Raw genomic sequence first — 15,781 nt, forward strand, 5'->3', positions numbered from 1 at the left:
CCTATTAAAGCCCTTTCATGGAGGATAAACATTCATAATCTGAAAATACTTGAAGACAAAACAGTAGGTAGCTACTAAAGTACACAGTTTAGGTCTCAAACGTTGAAACAAATAAATCCTGTTCATTCATATAGTGTTATTCTAGATAAATATGTTTAAATAATGGTTAGTAGGCTACAGTTAAACACTTTTTAAGAATATTAACTAACCCCCAGTCACAAGTAAATCTAAAGCCCACTGCTCCCGAGTGATGCAGCAGTCTAAGGCACTGTATCTCAGTGCTAGAGGTGTCACTACAGACACCCTGGTTCGATTCCAGGCTGTATCACAACCGGCCGTGATTGGGAGTCCCATAGGGTGGCGTACAATTGGCCCAGCGGCGCCCGGGTTTGGCCGGGGGTAGGCCGCCATTGTGAATAAGAATTTGTTCTTAACTGGCTTGCCTAGTTAAATAAGTGTTTAAAAAAATAAAACTGTTTATATATATATATATATATATATATATATATATATATATATATATATATATATATATATATATATATATATATATATATATATATATATATATATATATATTCATATATATTCATACAGAAAACAGAAAACCTTTTCTTTATTTTGAATAATATAATATTGTTATTATTTAGCTTTGTATTTTTTTATGTGCATAGAGACAGCTGATTAGGAATGTATATGTGTATGCCATGCCACCTAGGTTACACTAACAAAGTAGAAGCTCATTCATCAACATCTCTCTTCAGCAAGTTTACTTGCTCCACCTGTTTTCTCCTGTGCGACCTATACCGTATGCTCAGCTCTACACACAGATCTGTCAAAGTTGAGTATCTGTTTGAGAGGTTCTCTTTTTACCCCTATTGTCCAGGCTTAGTGAGCTTCCTCTGATGTTTCTTTTAGACATGTTTTACCTTTTACTGAAGTGGGCTAAATCAGGGTCACAGAGTGTTTCTTGGAAGTCGTAAACAAATCTACTTTGAAACACAAGTATACACCTCACACATGTGAGGTGTATACTTGTGTTTCAAAGTAGATTTGTGAGGTGTATACTTGTGTTTCAAAGTAGATTTGTTTACGACTTCCAAGAAACACTCTGTGACCCTGATTTAGCCCACTTCAGTAAAAGGTAAAACATGTCTAAAAGAAACATCAGAGGAAGCTCACTAAGCCTGGACAATAGGGGTAAAAAGAGAACCTCTCAAACAGATACTCAACTTTGACAGATCTGTGTGTAGAGCTGAGCATACGGTATAGGTCGCACAGGAGAAAACAGGTGGAGCAAGTAAACTTGCTGAAGAGAGATGTTGATGAATGAGCTTCTACTTTGTTAGTGTAACCTAGGTGGCATGGCATACACATATACATTCCTAATCAGCTGTCTCTATACACATAAACAAATATAAAGCTAAATAATAACATTAATATTATATTATTCAAAATAAAGAAAGAAAAGGTTTTCTGTTTAAAAAAAAAGAAGACACCTATACCATGTCAGATATAGAGTTTAAATGTATTACATTTTGACTTTGCTTCCCAATTTTATATACATCACAAAATATAACAAAACATAGAAACACTGGATTTTCTTAATTATGAAAAATATTAATAACATTCCACCCATGATGCCTCTAGAGGGCGATGTGGTCATTTGACTGCAGGAAAGGGTTTTAATAGAGGAAACAGGGGAAATTATTTGGCCACAACAAACCAAATAAAGTGTAATGGAGTGTGGCTGGCTATACATCCACCACTGGGGTATATTATGAATCTGGCCATGTCCGTATGTGCACCTTATCAAAGTAGAGGAGCTTATCCTCAATAACATTACATTTAAATGTTGATGACCCAATGGACATAACAATGTAAATACAGTGCCTTCAGAAAGTTCAGACCCTTTGACTTTTTCCACATTTTGTTAGGTTACAGTCTTATTCTAAAATTGATTACCGTAAATCGTTTTTTGAAGCATGCTTCACCGCCAGGTTTCCTCCTTCAATCTTGGTTTCATCAGACCAGAGAATCTTGTTTCATGGTCTGAGAGTCTTTAGGTGCCTTTTGGCAAACTCCAAGCGGGCTGTCATGTGCCTTTTACTGAGGAGTGACTTTTGTCTGGCCACTCTACCATAAAGGCCTGATTGGTGGAGTGCTGCAGAGATGGTTGTACTTCTGGAAGGTTCTCCCATCTCCACAGAGAAAGTCTAGAGCTCTGTCAGAGTGACCATCGGGTTCTTGGTCACCTCCCTGTCCAAGGCCCTTCTCTCCCGATTGCTCAGTTTGGTGGTGATTCCAAACTTCTTCCATTTAAGAATGATGGAGGCCACTGTGTTCTTGGGGACCTTCAATGCTGCATACATTTTTTGGTACCCTTCCCCAGATCTGTGCCTCAACACAATCCTGTCTTGGAGCTCTACGGACAATTCCTTCAACCTCGTGGCTTGGTATTTGCTCTGACATGCACTCTCAACTGTGGGTCCTCATATAGACAGGTGTGTGCCTTACCAAATCATGCCCAATCAATTGAATTTACCACAGGTGGACTCCAATCAAGTTGTAGAAACATCTCAAGAATGATCAGTGGAAATGCACTGGATGCACCTGAGCACAATTTCGAGTCTCATAGCAAAGGGTCTGAATACTTATGTAAATAAGGTATTTCAGTTTTGTATGTTTTATAAATTTGCAAACATTTCTTAAAACCTGTTTTCGCATTGTCATTATGGGTTATTGTGTATAGATTGATGAGGGGGAAAAAGTATTTACTCCATTTTAGAATAGGGCTGTAACGTAACAAAATGTGGAAAAAGTCAAGGGGTCTGAATACTTTCCAAAGGCACTGTATATGCAGGTCTACAACAGAAAGAGACTAAGAAGCATAGAAACAGGTCTCAAATAACATTTTAGTCATCTTATGTATTTACTTCTGGGCCATCATTCCCAGTAACATGGTGGATGCATTCAACAGCATGTCCAAAGTGTTGCCTTTCCTCAAGATAATATTGAACATTTGCTCTAAGAATCAGCCCTCTAGTCCAGGGTTTCCCAAACTTGGTCCTGAGACACTCCATTTAGTATGATATGTTAAGTTTCGTAGGGTATGTATTAATTTGTGTATGTCCATCACCCATTTTGTGTGATATGTTACGAATTCTAGCTAGGTGGCTAGGTGGCTAACATTAGCTAGCTGGCTAACTTTAGCTAGGCTAGGGGTTAGGGGTTAGAGTTAAGGTTAGGGTTAAGTTTAGGAGGTAGGTTAAAGGGTTAAAGTTAGGGTTAGCTAAAAGGGTTAAGGTTAGGGCTAGGGGAAGGGTTAGCTAAAAGTTTTAAGGTAAGGGTTAGGGGAAGGGCTAGCTAGCATGCTAAGTAGTTACAAAGTAGCTAAGAAGTAGTAATTAGGTGAAAAGTTGCTAATTAGCTAACATGCTAATGTTGTCCGTGGTGAGATTTGAACTCGCAACCATTGGGTTGCTAGACGTTTGCGTTATACCTTCGTTTTTGACTTAAGTAACTGTCTGTAACCATACCAAATGTAACTTATCATTCTTATTTGAGTGTCCTGGGTTTACGTTTACTATATTACGTCTAGTCTATGAGATCAGGCTACATTAGGGAGTTCTTCAGGGGTACAGATTCAGTTGGTGGTACAGTAACCGAAAAAAGGTTGGGAACCAAATCAAATCAAATCGTATTTGTCGCATGCGCCGAATACAACAGGTGTATTCCGTGAAAGTCTTACTTACAAACCCTTGGCCTAAATTGCATATGGCCTAAATGACATATGAATGGACATACAGCATTGAGACACACGTGCTTTATTTCAATAGAACACAAAGAGACGCACAGCTAAATAAAATGCTGCTCTTCAAAACTGGAAACCCGTCATTTGTTTTGAATGCTGCTATTCCTTTAAACCGCGGCCGACCTGTGACATCATCTGAAAGATAAGAGAGGAGGCGGAGAAGGGAACGTAGTAACTTTGTACCCTAGCTACTGAACTGTGATAACGCATTAGCAGGCAGGAGACTGCAAGCATGTCGCTGAATTAACAAGATCGTTTAGGCTTGCATATGGATACTAGTGGCACAAAATAACTGTATTGTAGACTATCACTGGGCCGTCGCTATTTACAAGCCGCGTGACTCATCAATCAAGGTGCCTCTGTAGCGTTCTAAGCAACGCGACAACGTCGCATTCATAGCAGCTTTGTCTATTGAATATAAGTGTTACATATAGATACAGTTGCAATGGCTGGAATAACATCTATTGAAGCCGTGAAAAGGAAAATTCAGACATTGCAGCAACAAGCTGATGATGCGGAGGACCGTGCGGAAACGCTCCAGAGAGAGGTTGATGCGGAGAGACAGGCCAGAGAGCGGGTAAGAGACGCCTAGAATAAACCGACGAATCCGAGTTGGAGCCTATGATCACCATTTATAGGGGAGCATGGATGCAGCCCACAAAGTAATCGCTTACACACGGAATATAATTACCTAATATCGCAAAGTTTATCTCTGCTGGTACAGAGGGAGTTGAAAATGTGGAGTGTTTTACGCAGTGTGCATTTGGCAAGCTACAGCCCGGTCAGCATACTCTAGTAAATTACTCCATGTTTTACTCGTGGTCACAGTCCCGGAGAGAGCCACGTAAGGTTAATACCAGTTATAACAGACTGGCTCTTGGCAAATTGTTACTTCAAACGTTTGATATGCCAGAGTAGACTCCCATATGAACTCAATACTTCACTAAAACTGGATGTAAACACATTACATTGAATTTTAAAGATGCCCTATAAAGGAGAATGTAATTTGATATATCTGTCCCTGTATAGCCTGCTGACTTAAGTTACTACTTATCATACTCTATTATTCATCTTCTATTCAGTTTGGATGTGGACAGTGGCAGTCCCTCAAAATGGAGGGTGGGTGTTGGCCATGATGTATGCATGGGAGTTGCTCTCTTGATGGCCTATGATTCTGCCATTTATTAAGCTGTTTTCCCTAGCAAGCAGGCTTGACCTTGATATGGTCTTTATTCCATCAGATGCTGTACAAAGTTAGTTTCTGGTGAGCCATGATGCTAATGGACATGCATTGTAATGCCTACACTAGAGAATAAGCTGGCTGTTGAGCTTGCTGCCCTTGCATGAGTGCACCTCAGTAGGCTAATTTGTTTATCGCCCACTTTCCACAAGGGTATTGGGCTGTCAAGGGAATTAAGTTGTGCAGAGCATGCATACATATAGAAAAGTGGCTGCACGTTAGCTGATAATGTTTGGCTGTAATGAGCCCTTAACAAAATAGCATAGTCCTCAATGTATTATTTGCTCTTTCTAGTTTAGCACATGAAAGACATCCATTGTTCATTCAACTGTTTCCGCATAATTAGATATGAACCTCACTTGAACACTAATTGATGACTGGTTGTTAAATTGTACAAATCACTGGGAAATGAGCCAGTGTACAGTAGTGAGCTGAAAGGATGAGGGCAGCTTTTATTGAGCAGGTCTCTCTTCCTGACTCCACTCCCTGTCTAGCCAGAGTCGCTGTCTGTATTTCTCGCTGTCTCATCTCTGGTAGTTGAGCAGGTTAATCATTTCCTGACCAGAGTTTTAGCTGAGAGAAAATGGCCTTGGGTCCATTCAGTCAGCCCAAAGTCCCTCTACCATTAAAGGAGCAGTTCACTATTTTACAACATGATGTTAGGTGGTTCCTCACCCTGAAAGTAGGCTATGGGTAATTCAAAGTTCGGTTATCTTTAAACAGCCACTACAGTTTTCAGCTAACTTAAAAAAAAAATATATATATATATATATATAATATATATAATCCTGGCCCATAGATGGTTCCTTACCTTGAAAGTAGTCATGTTGTTAAAGGAGTAGTTTGCTATTTTAAAGAGCAACTGGACCTCAACCTTTCTGCCTACCATGATGGGAATATGACTATCATTAATGTAAACAGCTTTGAAGTGCAATCATACACACTGAAATATTTCCTAAATTCCCTGTAAGGGGTCAAGTTCACCCAAGGGGAGGAACACTGACTGTCAATCATACTACAATATGGCTTAGGGCCTAGGCCAGAAATATAAAAATTGCCCAACAAAAAAGCAAACCTATTGTTCCCGTTCTGTCCCATTGCCAAACAATCTACACTGAGAACTCGTTGGTTCTCTCTGAAATGGTAATCTCTTAACAGTTTACCTGGCATGAGTGCCACATATATCAATTATTTGACTAAACTGAGCCAAATGAAGTGTGGTATTAACCGGTCTGAGTGAAAGGCTCTGGAATGTTTTCAATGTCACAGATGGCATTCCACGGCTTCCCCGACGAAGGCCTGGCAGAATGGGAATAGATTTCTGGGATTTGGCTGAGAGGGGGGTCTAATTAGCTGTCTTCTGCTGCTGGGGGGGGGGGGACAACAATGGCTCTTTTGTTTTGCCGGCAACTCCGTCTGTATCCCCCAGCGGAAACTTTAAGAATGCTGGAATGCGGTGCTCTCGCCATCCAATCATCTGTCATCATCATCTACTCATGGACTCGCTGCTTGATCAGCCCCCCACCTGCTTCATCAAGTATTTGGAGAGTTGCTGCCTTGTGGAAATGGACTGTTCTACTGATATCCATGTGGCTGAGTCTAATGTAGTTCACATGCTGCTGCTTGTTTTCTACATTTACCACTACCCTTTGTTAGGCCAACAGTCTGTTATTAGAAAGCCTACAATCTTAGTGTTACACATTTTACACAAAGCCTGCAATCTTAGTGTTACACATTTTTACCACAAGACAAAAGGTAGAGCCCAAAAGGACCCACTTGAGGTATCAAAAGTTGCAGAGTTAATTTTCTCAGGAAGGTCAATGTGACAGTACCAACAAACGTTGGTTCAGGGGTAAAGAGAAGCTCAAAGGGCCCCTAACTGGACAAATAAACCTTTGGCACTGTCATTACTGTCCCTTGTGACATAAGGGAACACATACCTCCTCCCAATGCCTCAATTCTGGGATTGTTTGCGTTTGTCATTAACTGTGGTATGATGCCACTTCACTTCCCCATGGAGCAATGTACAATCCATCAGAAGGCCTCTGCTAATCCAATGAACCACAGTCATTCTGTGTCAAGAAGGTTCTTTTCTAAATGCTTTCAATGTTTAGAAAAGACTGTTCTAAAGCAAACAGTGAAAAGACAGTCAACAAAGGTGTTGATCAGTATCCATGGTGAAAACTAGGGACACCTGAGAAAAATGGATGCTAGATAGATGAACCCAAGGGCATATTGAAGGTGGTTATTCTTTGCGGTATGGAACTTGGATATGGTTGCTTGCACTGCAATGATTTGATAAATCTGTCAGCTGTAAGCCTGCCACATGTAGCCTAGTAACCATATCCCTGATGAGTTTCCTTCCTCCCTGGCAGCTCAGTTAGCCTGGTTGGTGTATCACCCAGACACCCTAAGAAAGTTCTCTAATGTGGAATAAATTGGGGCAGTTGGCAACCCAAATACTCATTTGGGGTGAATTAATTTGACAGTGCAGTATTATCTTTAAAACAAATAATGCCTTCCTAGAAAGCTGTCATCTGCCTGTGATGTGGTGTCCACATCAGTTTGGTTGATGTACTGCGTACATTGTGCACAAATAAATGTAAGCTAGGGTGCATTCAGTGATGCGAAACGTTCAGAAACGTTGCCGATAATGGAATGAATAAAGCTAACAATTGTCCTTATTCTACATGACCCACAGTTATATCTGTTCTACATAATATAAATAGGCCAGTGGTGAGTGCTACAAGGCTACAGCTCATTATTGTGGCTGACTGAGTGTTTTCTCTCCCCCACCAGGCAGAGGCAGAGGTGGCTTCCCTAAACAGACGTATCCAGCTGGTAGAGGAGGAGTTGGACAGGGCCCAGGAGAGACTGGCCACTGCGCTGCAGAAGCTGGAGGAGGCCGAGAAGGCTGCAGACGAGAGCGAGAGGTGGGACTTCCGTCTCCTGTTTTAGGTCGTGTTGCCGATGCATGCTAAATGTTACAACGCCTGGATAGGTATTTTACGTATCCGCTAACCACATCATATGTTCTAGCAATCTGATGCCCGACTGCACAGTTGACGATGTGGCATGCAACCGTTGGTTGATGTATGCAACGTCTGAGCAGGGGAGCACCACCATAGTTCAGCCGTTCTGCTCTAGAGCAGGGTTTCCCAGTTCTTTCACACTAGTAATTGTGGAAGGAAGTAAAAAGAAACGCCAGCTAAGACATTCAACAAGCCCCAATAGTTTTTCACAATTCCCTTCAGCAGTTACTATTAGCATTGAAACGTAAGAGTAGACGGGTCAAAGTATTTTTGATATTAAAGAAAGTACACATCGAAAGTATGTTCCAATCACCCATGACTTCTCTCTGTCCTGTTGCCTGTGATGTCCCCCAGAGGAATGGCGATGGAGAACAGGGTTGGAGATGGAGGTCCATACTGTAGCTAACCCTGTGGTGTTGTTTCTCCAGAGGAATGAAGGTGATAGAGAACAGGGTTGGAGATGGAGGTCCATACTGTAGCTAACCCTGTGGTGTTGTTTCTCCAGAGGAATGAAGGTGATGGAGAACAGGGTTGGAGATGGAGGTCCATACTGTAGCTAACCCTGTGGTGTTGCTTCTCCAGAGGAATAAAAGTGATCGAGAACTGGGTTGGAGATGGAGGTCCATACTGTAGCTAACCCTGTGGTGTTGTTTCTCCAGAGGAATGAAGGTGATAGAGAACAGGGCGTCAAAAGACGAGGAGAAGATGGAGATCCAGGAGATGCAGCTAAAGGAGGCCAAGCACATCGCTGAGGAGGCTGACAGGAAGTACGAGGAGGTGGGTGTCCTTCTGCCCTAAAGTATCGTTGCGTTCCAGGGCGTCTTATTTGAAGGTTGCTATATCATGTTTACTATAGTTTCTGAGACGTTACCTTTGACAAACAGTGCGACCTGGAACGTGCCCATTGACTAAAGCCAGACTACTGTAGAGCCGGGTCATACGCTGGAATCCACCACTTTTCATGATTTTGTAGCCACTTTAACAAGCATTTTATTTGATTTAAGATTGTTTGGAAAATGGAAGCTGTTGTGTTCCCTTCATGTTAGTGTTAACACCTGTGGTGTTTCTTTATAACAGTACACAGACATACACACACACTGCACACCCCTTTCTCCTCTGTAGCATCAGTTTAGCCTGCTACATGTCAGATCAAAGGAGGCCCCTTTGTGGAGGCCCCGCATCTGTACCTCTGCCCAGGCCTCATTATCCTAACATGACAAGATGCATTTACAAGTATTCTATCAGGTCTTAAACATACCGTTTGGTCTTTTCCTTCCCCCGATATATATTTTATTTTCAATGCCTGTATGTGTTATGGGGAAAACTCAGAATTTCTACAGTAAACTTGTAGTTTTCAGCATAACCCCACGCTCTTTGGCTGTTTCCCAGGATCCTGGACTAAAAAGCAAGATCGATCGCTTTTGAATGTGATTTTTGTCCAGCATTAGGCTTAATCTGGCTCCTGGAAACCGGCCACCTAGTGTTGAGCTAAATTTAGCTTGCTTAGCTAAGGTCATACACAGGTACCACGGTATAGGGTGATGCTGATCCTGGGCCAGTTTAACATTTTCCCCACTAATGGTTCTTGTTAAGATTTGGGAAGGGGAAGCTGGTCCTAGATCTGTACCTAGGGGGAACTGATTAGCAGTTTAGCCTGTAGCATATGTTGACTGCTCATGGCCCGTGGCTTAGACCTGGAGGTCACATGAGCCCACATCCCAGAGGATTACACTGACAGACAAAGTAGCAGTCTAATGGACTTAAACAGAATGAGACCTGTCATTGACCGCCCTCCCTCGATCTCTCTCACTAACACTCAGCCAGTCTAGTGCACTTCCCCACTGAGGGCACCAGCTGCACCCTGGGAGCTGGCCACACATTTAATCATGGGGGTTGTAGACCTGCCACTTCCGGTACACAGTATATAGTCCTACGGTATGTTGGTTCATCCTATGGGGGGTTATAGGCCTACGGTATGTTGGTTCATCCTATGGGGGGGGGGGGTTATAGGCCTACGGTATGTTGGTTCATCCTATTGGGGGGGGGTTATAGGTCTACGGTATGTTGGTTCATCCTATGGGGGGGGGGGGGGGTTATAGGCCTACGGTATGTTGGTTCATCCTATGGGGGGGGGGGGGTTATAGGCCTACGGTATGTTGGTTCATCCTATGGGGGGGGGGGTTATAGGCCTACGGTATGTTGGTTCATCCTATGGGGGGGGGGGGTTATAGGCCTACGGTATGTTGGTTCATCCTATGGGGGGTTATAGGCCTACGGTATGTTGTGTCATCCTATGGGGGGGGTTATAGGCCTACGGTATGTTGGTTCATCCTATGGGGGGGGTAATAGGCCTACGGTATGTTGGTTCATCCTATGGGGGGGGGGGGGGTTATAGGCCTACGGTATGTTGGTTCATCCTATTGGGGGGGGGGGGTTATAGGCCTACGGTATGTTGGTTCATCCTATGGGGGGGGGGGGGGGTTATAGGCCTACGGTATGTTGGTTCATCCTATGGGGGGGTTATAGGCCTACGGTATGTTGGTTCATCCTATTGGGGGGGGGGGGGGTTATAGAACTACGGTATGTTGGTTCATCCTATTGGGGGGGGGTTATAGGCCTACGGTATGTTGGTTCATCCTATGGGGGGGGGGTTATAGGCCTACGGTATGTTGGTTCATCCTATTGGGGGGGGGGTTATAGGCCTACGGTATGTTGGTTCATCCTATTGGGGGGGGGGTTATAGGCCTACGGTATGTTGGTTCATCCTATGGGGGGGGTTATAGGCCTACGGTATGTTGGTTCATCCTATGGGGGGGGTTATAGGCCTACGGTATGTTGGTTCATCCTAAGGGGGGGGGTTATAGGCCTACGGTATGTTGGTTCATCCTATGGGGGGGGTTATAGGCCTACGGTATGTTGGTTCATCCTATTGGGGGGGGGGTTATAGGCCTACGGTATGTTGGTTCATCCTACGGGGGGGAGTTATAGGCCTACTGTATGTTGGTTCATCCTATTGGGGGGGGGGGTTATAGGCCTACGGTATGTTGGTTCATCCTATTGGGGGGGGGGGGTTATAGGCCTACGGTATGTTGGTTCATCCTATGGGGGGGGGTTATAGGCCTACGGTATGTTGGCTCACCCTATGGGGGGGTTATAGGCCTACGGTATGTTGGTTCATCCTATGGGGGGTTATAGGCCTACGGTATGTTGGTTCATCCTATGGGGGGGGGGGGGGGGTTATAGGCCTACGGTATGTTGGTTCATCCTATGGGGGGGGAGTTATAGGCCTACGGTATGTTGGTTCATCCTATGGGGGGGGGAGTTATAGGCCTACGGTATGTTGGTTCATCCTATGGGGGGGGGGGGTTATAGGCCTACGGTATGTTGGTTCATCCTATGGGGGGGGGGGGGGGGTTATAGGCCTACGGTATGTTGGTTCATCCTATGGGGGGGGGGGGGTTATAGGCCTACGGTATGTTGGTTCATCCTATGGGGGGGGGGGGGGTTATAGGCCTACGGTATGTTGGTTCATCCTATGGGGGGGGGGGGGGGGTTATAGGCCTACGGTATGTTGGTTCATCCTATGGGGGGGGGGGGGGTTATAGGCCTACGGTATGTTGGTTCATCCTATGGGGGGGGGGGGGGTTATAGGCCTACGGTATGTTGGTTCATCCTATGGGGGGGGGGGGGTTATAGGCCTACGGTATGTTGGTTCATCCTATGGGGGGGGGGGGGGGTTATAGGCCTACGGTATGTTGGTTCATCCTATGGGGGGGGGGGTTATAGGCCTACGGTATGTTGGTTCATCCTATGGGGGGGGGGGGGGGTTATAGGCCTACGGTATGTTGGTTCATCCTATGGGGGGGGGGGGGGTTATAGGCCTACGGTATGTTGGTTCATCCTATGGGGGGGGGGGGGGGTTATAGGCCTACGGTATGTTGGTTCATCCTATGGGGGGGGGGGGGGTTATAGGCCTACGGTATGTTGGTTCATCCTATGGGGGGGGGGTATAGGCCTACGGTATGTTGGTTCATCCTATGGGGGGGGGGGGGTATAGGCCTACGGTATGTTGGTTCATCCTATGGGGGGGGGGGGGGGTTATAGGCCTACGGTATGTTGGTTCATCCTATGGGGGGGGGGGGGGTTATAGGCCTACGGTATGTTGGTTCATCCTATGGGGGGGGGGGGGGGTTATAGGCCTACGGTATGTTGGTTCATCCTATGGGGGGGGGGGGGTTATAGGCCTACGGTATGTTGGTTCATCCTATGGGGGGGGGGGGGGTTATAGGCCTACGGTATGTTGGTTCATCCTATGGGGGGGGGGGGGTTATAGGCCTACGGTATGTTGGTTCATCCTATGGGGGGGGGGGGGGTTATAGGCCTACGGTATGTTGGTTCATCCTATGGGGGGGGGGGGGGGTTATAGGCCTACGGTATGTTGGTTCATCCTATGGGGGGGGGGGGGGGTTATAGGCCTACGGTATGTTGGTTCATCCTATGGGGGGGGGGGGGGTTATAGGCCTACGGTATGTTGGTTCATCCTATGGGGGGGGGGGGGGTTATAGGCCTACGGTATGTTGGTTCATCCTATGGGGGGGGGTATAGGCCTACGGTATGTTGGTTCATCCTATGGGGGGGGGGGGGGTTATAGGCCTACGGTATGTTGGTTCATCCTATGGGGGGGGGTATAGGCCTACGGTATGTTGGTTCATCCTATGGGGGGGGGGGGGGGTATAGGCCTACGGTATGTTGGTTCATCCTATGGGGGGGGGTATAGGCCTACGGTATGTTGGTTCATCCTATGGGGGGGGGGTTATAGGCCTACGGTATGTTGGTTCATCCTATGGGGGGGGGGGTTATAGGCCTACGGTATGTTGGTTCATCCTATGGGGGGGTTATAGGCCTACGGTATGTTGGTTCATCCTATGGGGGGGGGGGGTTATAGGCCTACGGTATGTTGGTTCATCCTATGGGGGGGTTATAGGCCTACGGTATGTTGGTTCATCCTATGGGGGGGGGGGGGTTATAGGCCTACGGTATGTTGGTTCATCCTATGGGGGGGTTATAGGCATTATATCTCAGATTTTTTTTTTTTGCTCTTTTTTTTTTTAACCCACCGCTACCGCCCCTCATCGTAAGAACTTTTTATTACATTTTTGTTTAATGATTTCTCTTAAATTCTTAAATTAAATCTCTTTTTTTCCTCCCTCTTCATTTTGTTTTTGACTATTGAATGTACTGGTCAATTCAGAATTTAGTTTGACGTGTTTTGATGCTTGTGCCAGCTTGAAGGTCTGTTTCTGCACGTTCTTAGTGCCACCATCTCTGTTCAGATGTTGCATGGGAATAGTTTTGTGTGTGTATGAAGTTATTGGAAGTGTTTGGCCTGTGTACTTTAATGTGTGATTTGTCTGACTACAGGTGGCCCGTAAGCTGGTGATCCTTGAGGGTGACCTTGAGCGCTCTGAGGAGCGTGCTGAGGTGGCTGAGGCGTAAGTTTACCCTCCTTCATTACTGACACACAAATGGCACCATATTCCCTTTTATAGTGCACTACTTTTGACCAGGTCCCATAGGGCTCTGGTCAAAAGTAGTGCATTATATAGGGAATAAGGTGCCAATTTCCATGTCTTAGTCCCTATTCTCCACCCTTTTCCCGTCAGGGGTTTAACAGGAAATGATTGATGTAAGCATTGGCTGGAGTGAGTTTTCACCATTTTAAAGTTCATCCAATCCCTTGGGAGAAGGGTGGCGAATCAAAACGCAGTGCTGGACATCACACTTAAAAACTTTGTTAAAACCAACAAATTCCTGGTATTTCAGTTCCATTGAATTGTGGTTGTTTAAGGCAATTGTGGTGTTGTAATGTGAATGACATGTTGATGGTTCATCGGTAGACTTTACTTGCCCCATCTCTTACTTACTTGAGCACATTTGGGAATTTATGCATATATTTTTATCATGACGTGTTGTATCTAACCATCTAATGCATTTTGAAATATACATTGATGAGGCCTCTCCTGAAAAATGATCTTAATGTTAATTTGACTTGTTGCATGGACCCACCTTCCTGTTAATAAAATTAGTCATGATTGGATGGCAACTGAAACAAGCTAATGACCTCCGTGGGTGTATTGGTTTCAATTGGCTTAACAACGGCGAGTCCAGTAGCCACCCCTTTAACCAGTAGCCACCCCTTTAACCAGTAGCCACCCCTTTAACCAGTAGCCACCCCTTTAACCAGTAGCCACCCCTTTAACCAGTAGCCACCCCTTTAACCAGTAGCCACCCCTTTAACCAGTAGCCACCCCTTTAACCAGTAGCCACCCCTTTAACCAGTAGCCACCCCTTTAACCAGTAGCCACCCCTTTAACCAGTAGCCACCCCTTTAACCAGTAGCCACCCCTTTAACCAGTAGCCACCCCTTTAACCAGTAGCCACCCCTTTAACCAGTAGCCACCCCTTTAACCAGTAGCCACCCCTTTAACCAGTAGCCACCCCTTTAACCAGTAGCCACCCCTTTAACCAGTAGCCACCCCTTTAACCAGTAGCCACCCCTTTAACCAGTAGCCACCCCTTTAACTGACAACAAAACATATATTTATTCCCAGGTAGTCCCATGATACAACATGACACTAATGTCCTAACCTCGTCCCCCAGCAGTCTCTCTTTCTGTCGAACAGTCTGTTCTCACAGCGCCTCAGAACGGGACTTGACTGGAAGTCTATGGCAGAAGTGGATTCTTTTTTTTCCTTTTTTTTTACGCTGGTTTTAGTTGGCTGATCTATACCCATGGCCATCTAGCACAGGGATGGGCAACTCTGATGTGGGTGGGGGCCACATTAAACTGGACTCCATCATGAGGGGCTGCAGTGTCTCGTAGGTCTGCGACCTCTAGAGTGATTACATGTTTTAGCTGACATGGGCTATTTGAGTGACTGATGCACAAACAAATTTTGAAATTCCACCTTGTGTATTCTATTATTCTAACTCTCAACTGTAAGTTGATACCCCAACTGAATTCCCAATTTTTTTCTTCAAATTTTGTTTTATATATATATGTATGTGTGTATGTATGTATGAAGATTTTTTTAAATTATTTTTCTTTTTATAATTATTTTTTTAATTATTATTATTATTGGTCCGCAGGCCTACATTGGTCCATAACCATTAACCCCCCCTTACATTGTGGACTATAAACACGAGCAGGGCAAGTGATTTTAAACAAGGAAGTGAATTTGGAAAATCTTAAAGGACTCATCTTAGAAGTAGTTTTCACATATAAATGTTATATGCCCTGACTCAGAATCAATTGAGCTTTCAATTTGGTCAATAATATGGTCAATGTGACAGAACACTTTTTTTTCCCCCCATGTGGGAAACACGAGACGATGGCATACACTGGATACACTAACCACAACAGGGCACCTGGATGTGTGTGTTCTCTCCCCTGTGCTTTATGTAATGCATGCCTGAATCCAACACCACCAACACCCCTCCACCTGGGATCACCTTGTGTGTGGGTTCCCTGCCCCCTCCTGCCCCCCCTCCTACACCCCTACCTACCTGACTGTGGACTAACCCAGTCGAGTCAGGGAGCTGGAGGAAGAGCTTAGACTCATGGACCAGAATTTGAAGTCCATGATGTGCGGAGAGGATGAGGTACTGTCTGCCCCCCCGTACCAGGACAAACGT

At 44.9% G+C, this 15,781-nt stretch overlaps 1 protein-coding gene across 8 annotated transcripts in view; it reads left to right on the forward strand.

The window, feature by feature from the left end:
- Nucleotides 1-15,781, forward strand: part of tpm2 (tropomyosin 2 (beta)) — a 37,990-nt gene that overhangs the window by 11,064 nt on the left and 11,145 nt on the right. For 2 of the 8 annotated variants that reach the window (XM_014144823.3, XM_014144815.3), the window contains exons 1-5: nucleotides 4,008-4,391; nucleotides 7,854-7,987; nucleotides 8,746-8,863; nucleotides 13,508-13,578; nucleotides 15,673-15,748. In XM_014144823.3, coding sequence (XP_014000298.1) covers nucleotides 4,260-4,391; nucleotides 7,854-7,987; nucleotides 8,746-8,863; nucleotides 13,508-13,578; nucleotides 15,673-15,748 — 531 coding nt within the window. In that variant the 5' untranslated portion in view covers nucleotides 4,008-4,259. Of the gene's footprint in view, nucleotides 1-4,007; nucleotides 4,392-7,853; nucleotides 7,988-8,745; nucleotides 8,864-13,507; nucleotides 13,579-15,672; nucleotides 15,749-15,781 lie in introns of those variants that run through there. The other 6 variants (XM_014144788.3, XM_014144778.3, XM_014144807.3 and 3 more) reach the window with 3 other exon arrangements.

The sequence above is a fragment of the Salmo salar genome, chromosome 01 (assembly GCF_965601325.2).
Source record: "Salmo salar chromosome 01, fSalSal1, whole genome shotgun sequence".
Classification (NCBI taxonomy): Eukaryota; Metazoa; Chordata; class Actinopteri; order Salmoniformes; family Salmonidae; genus Salmo; species Salmo salar.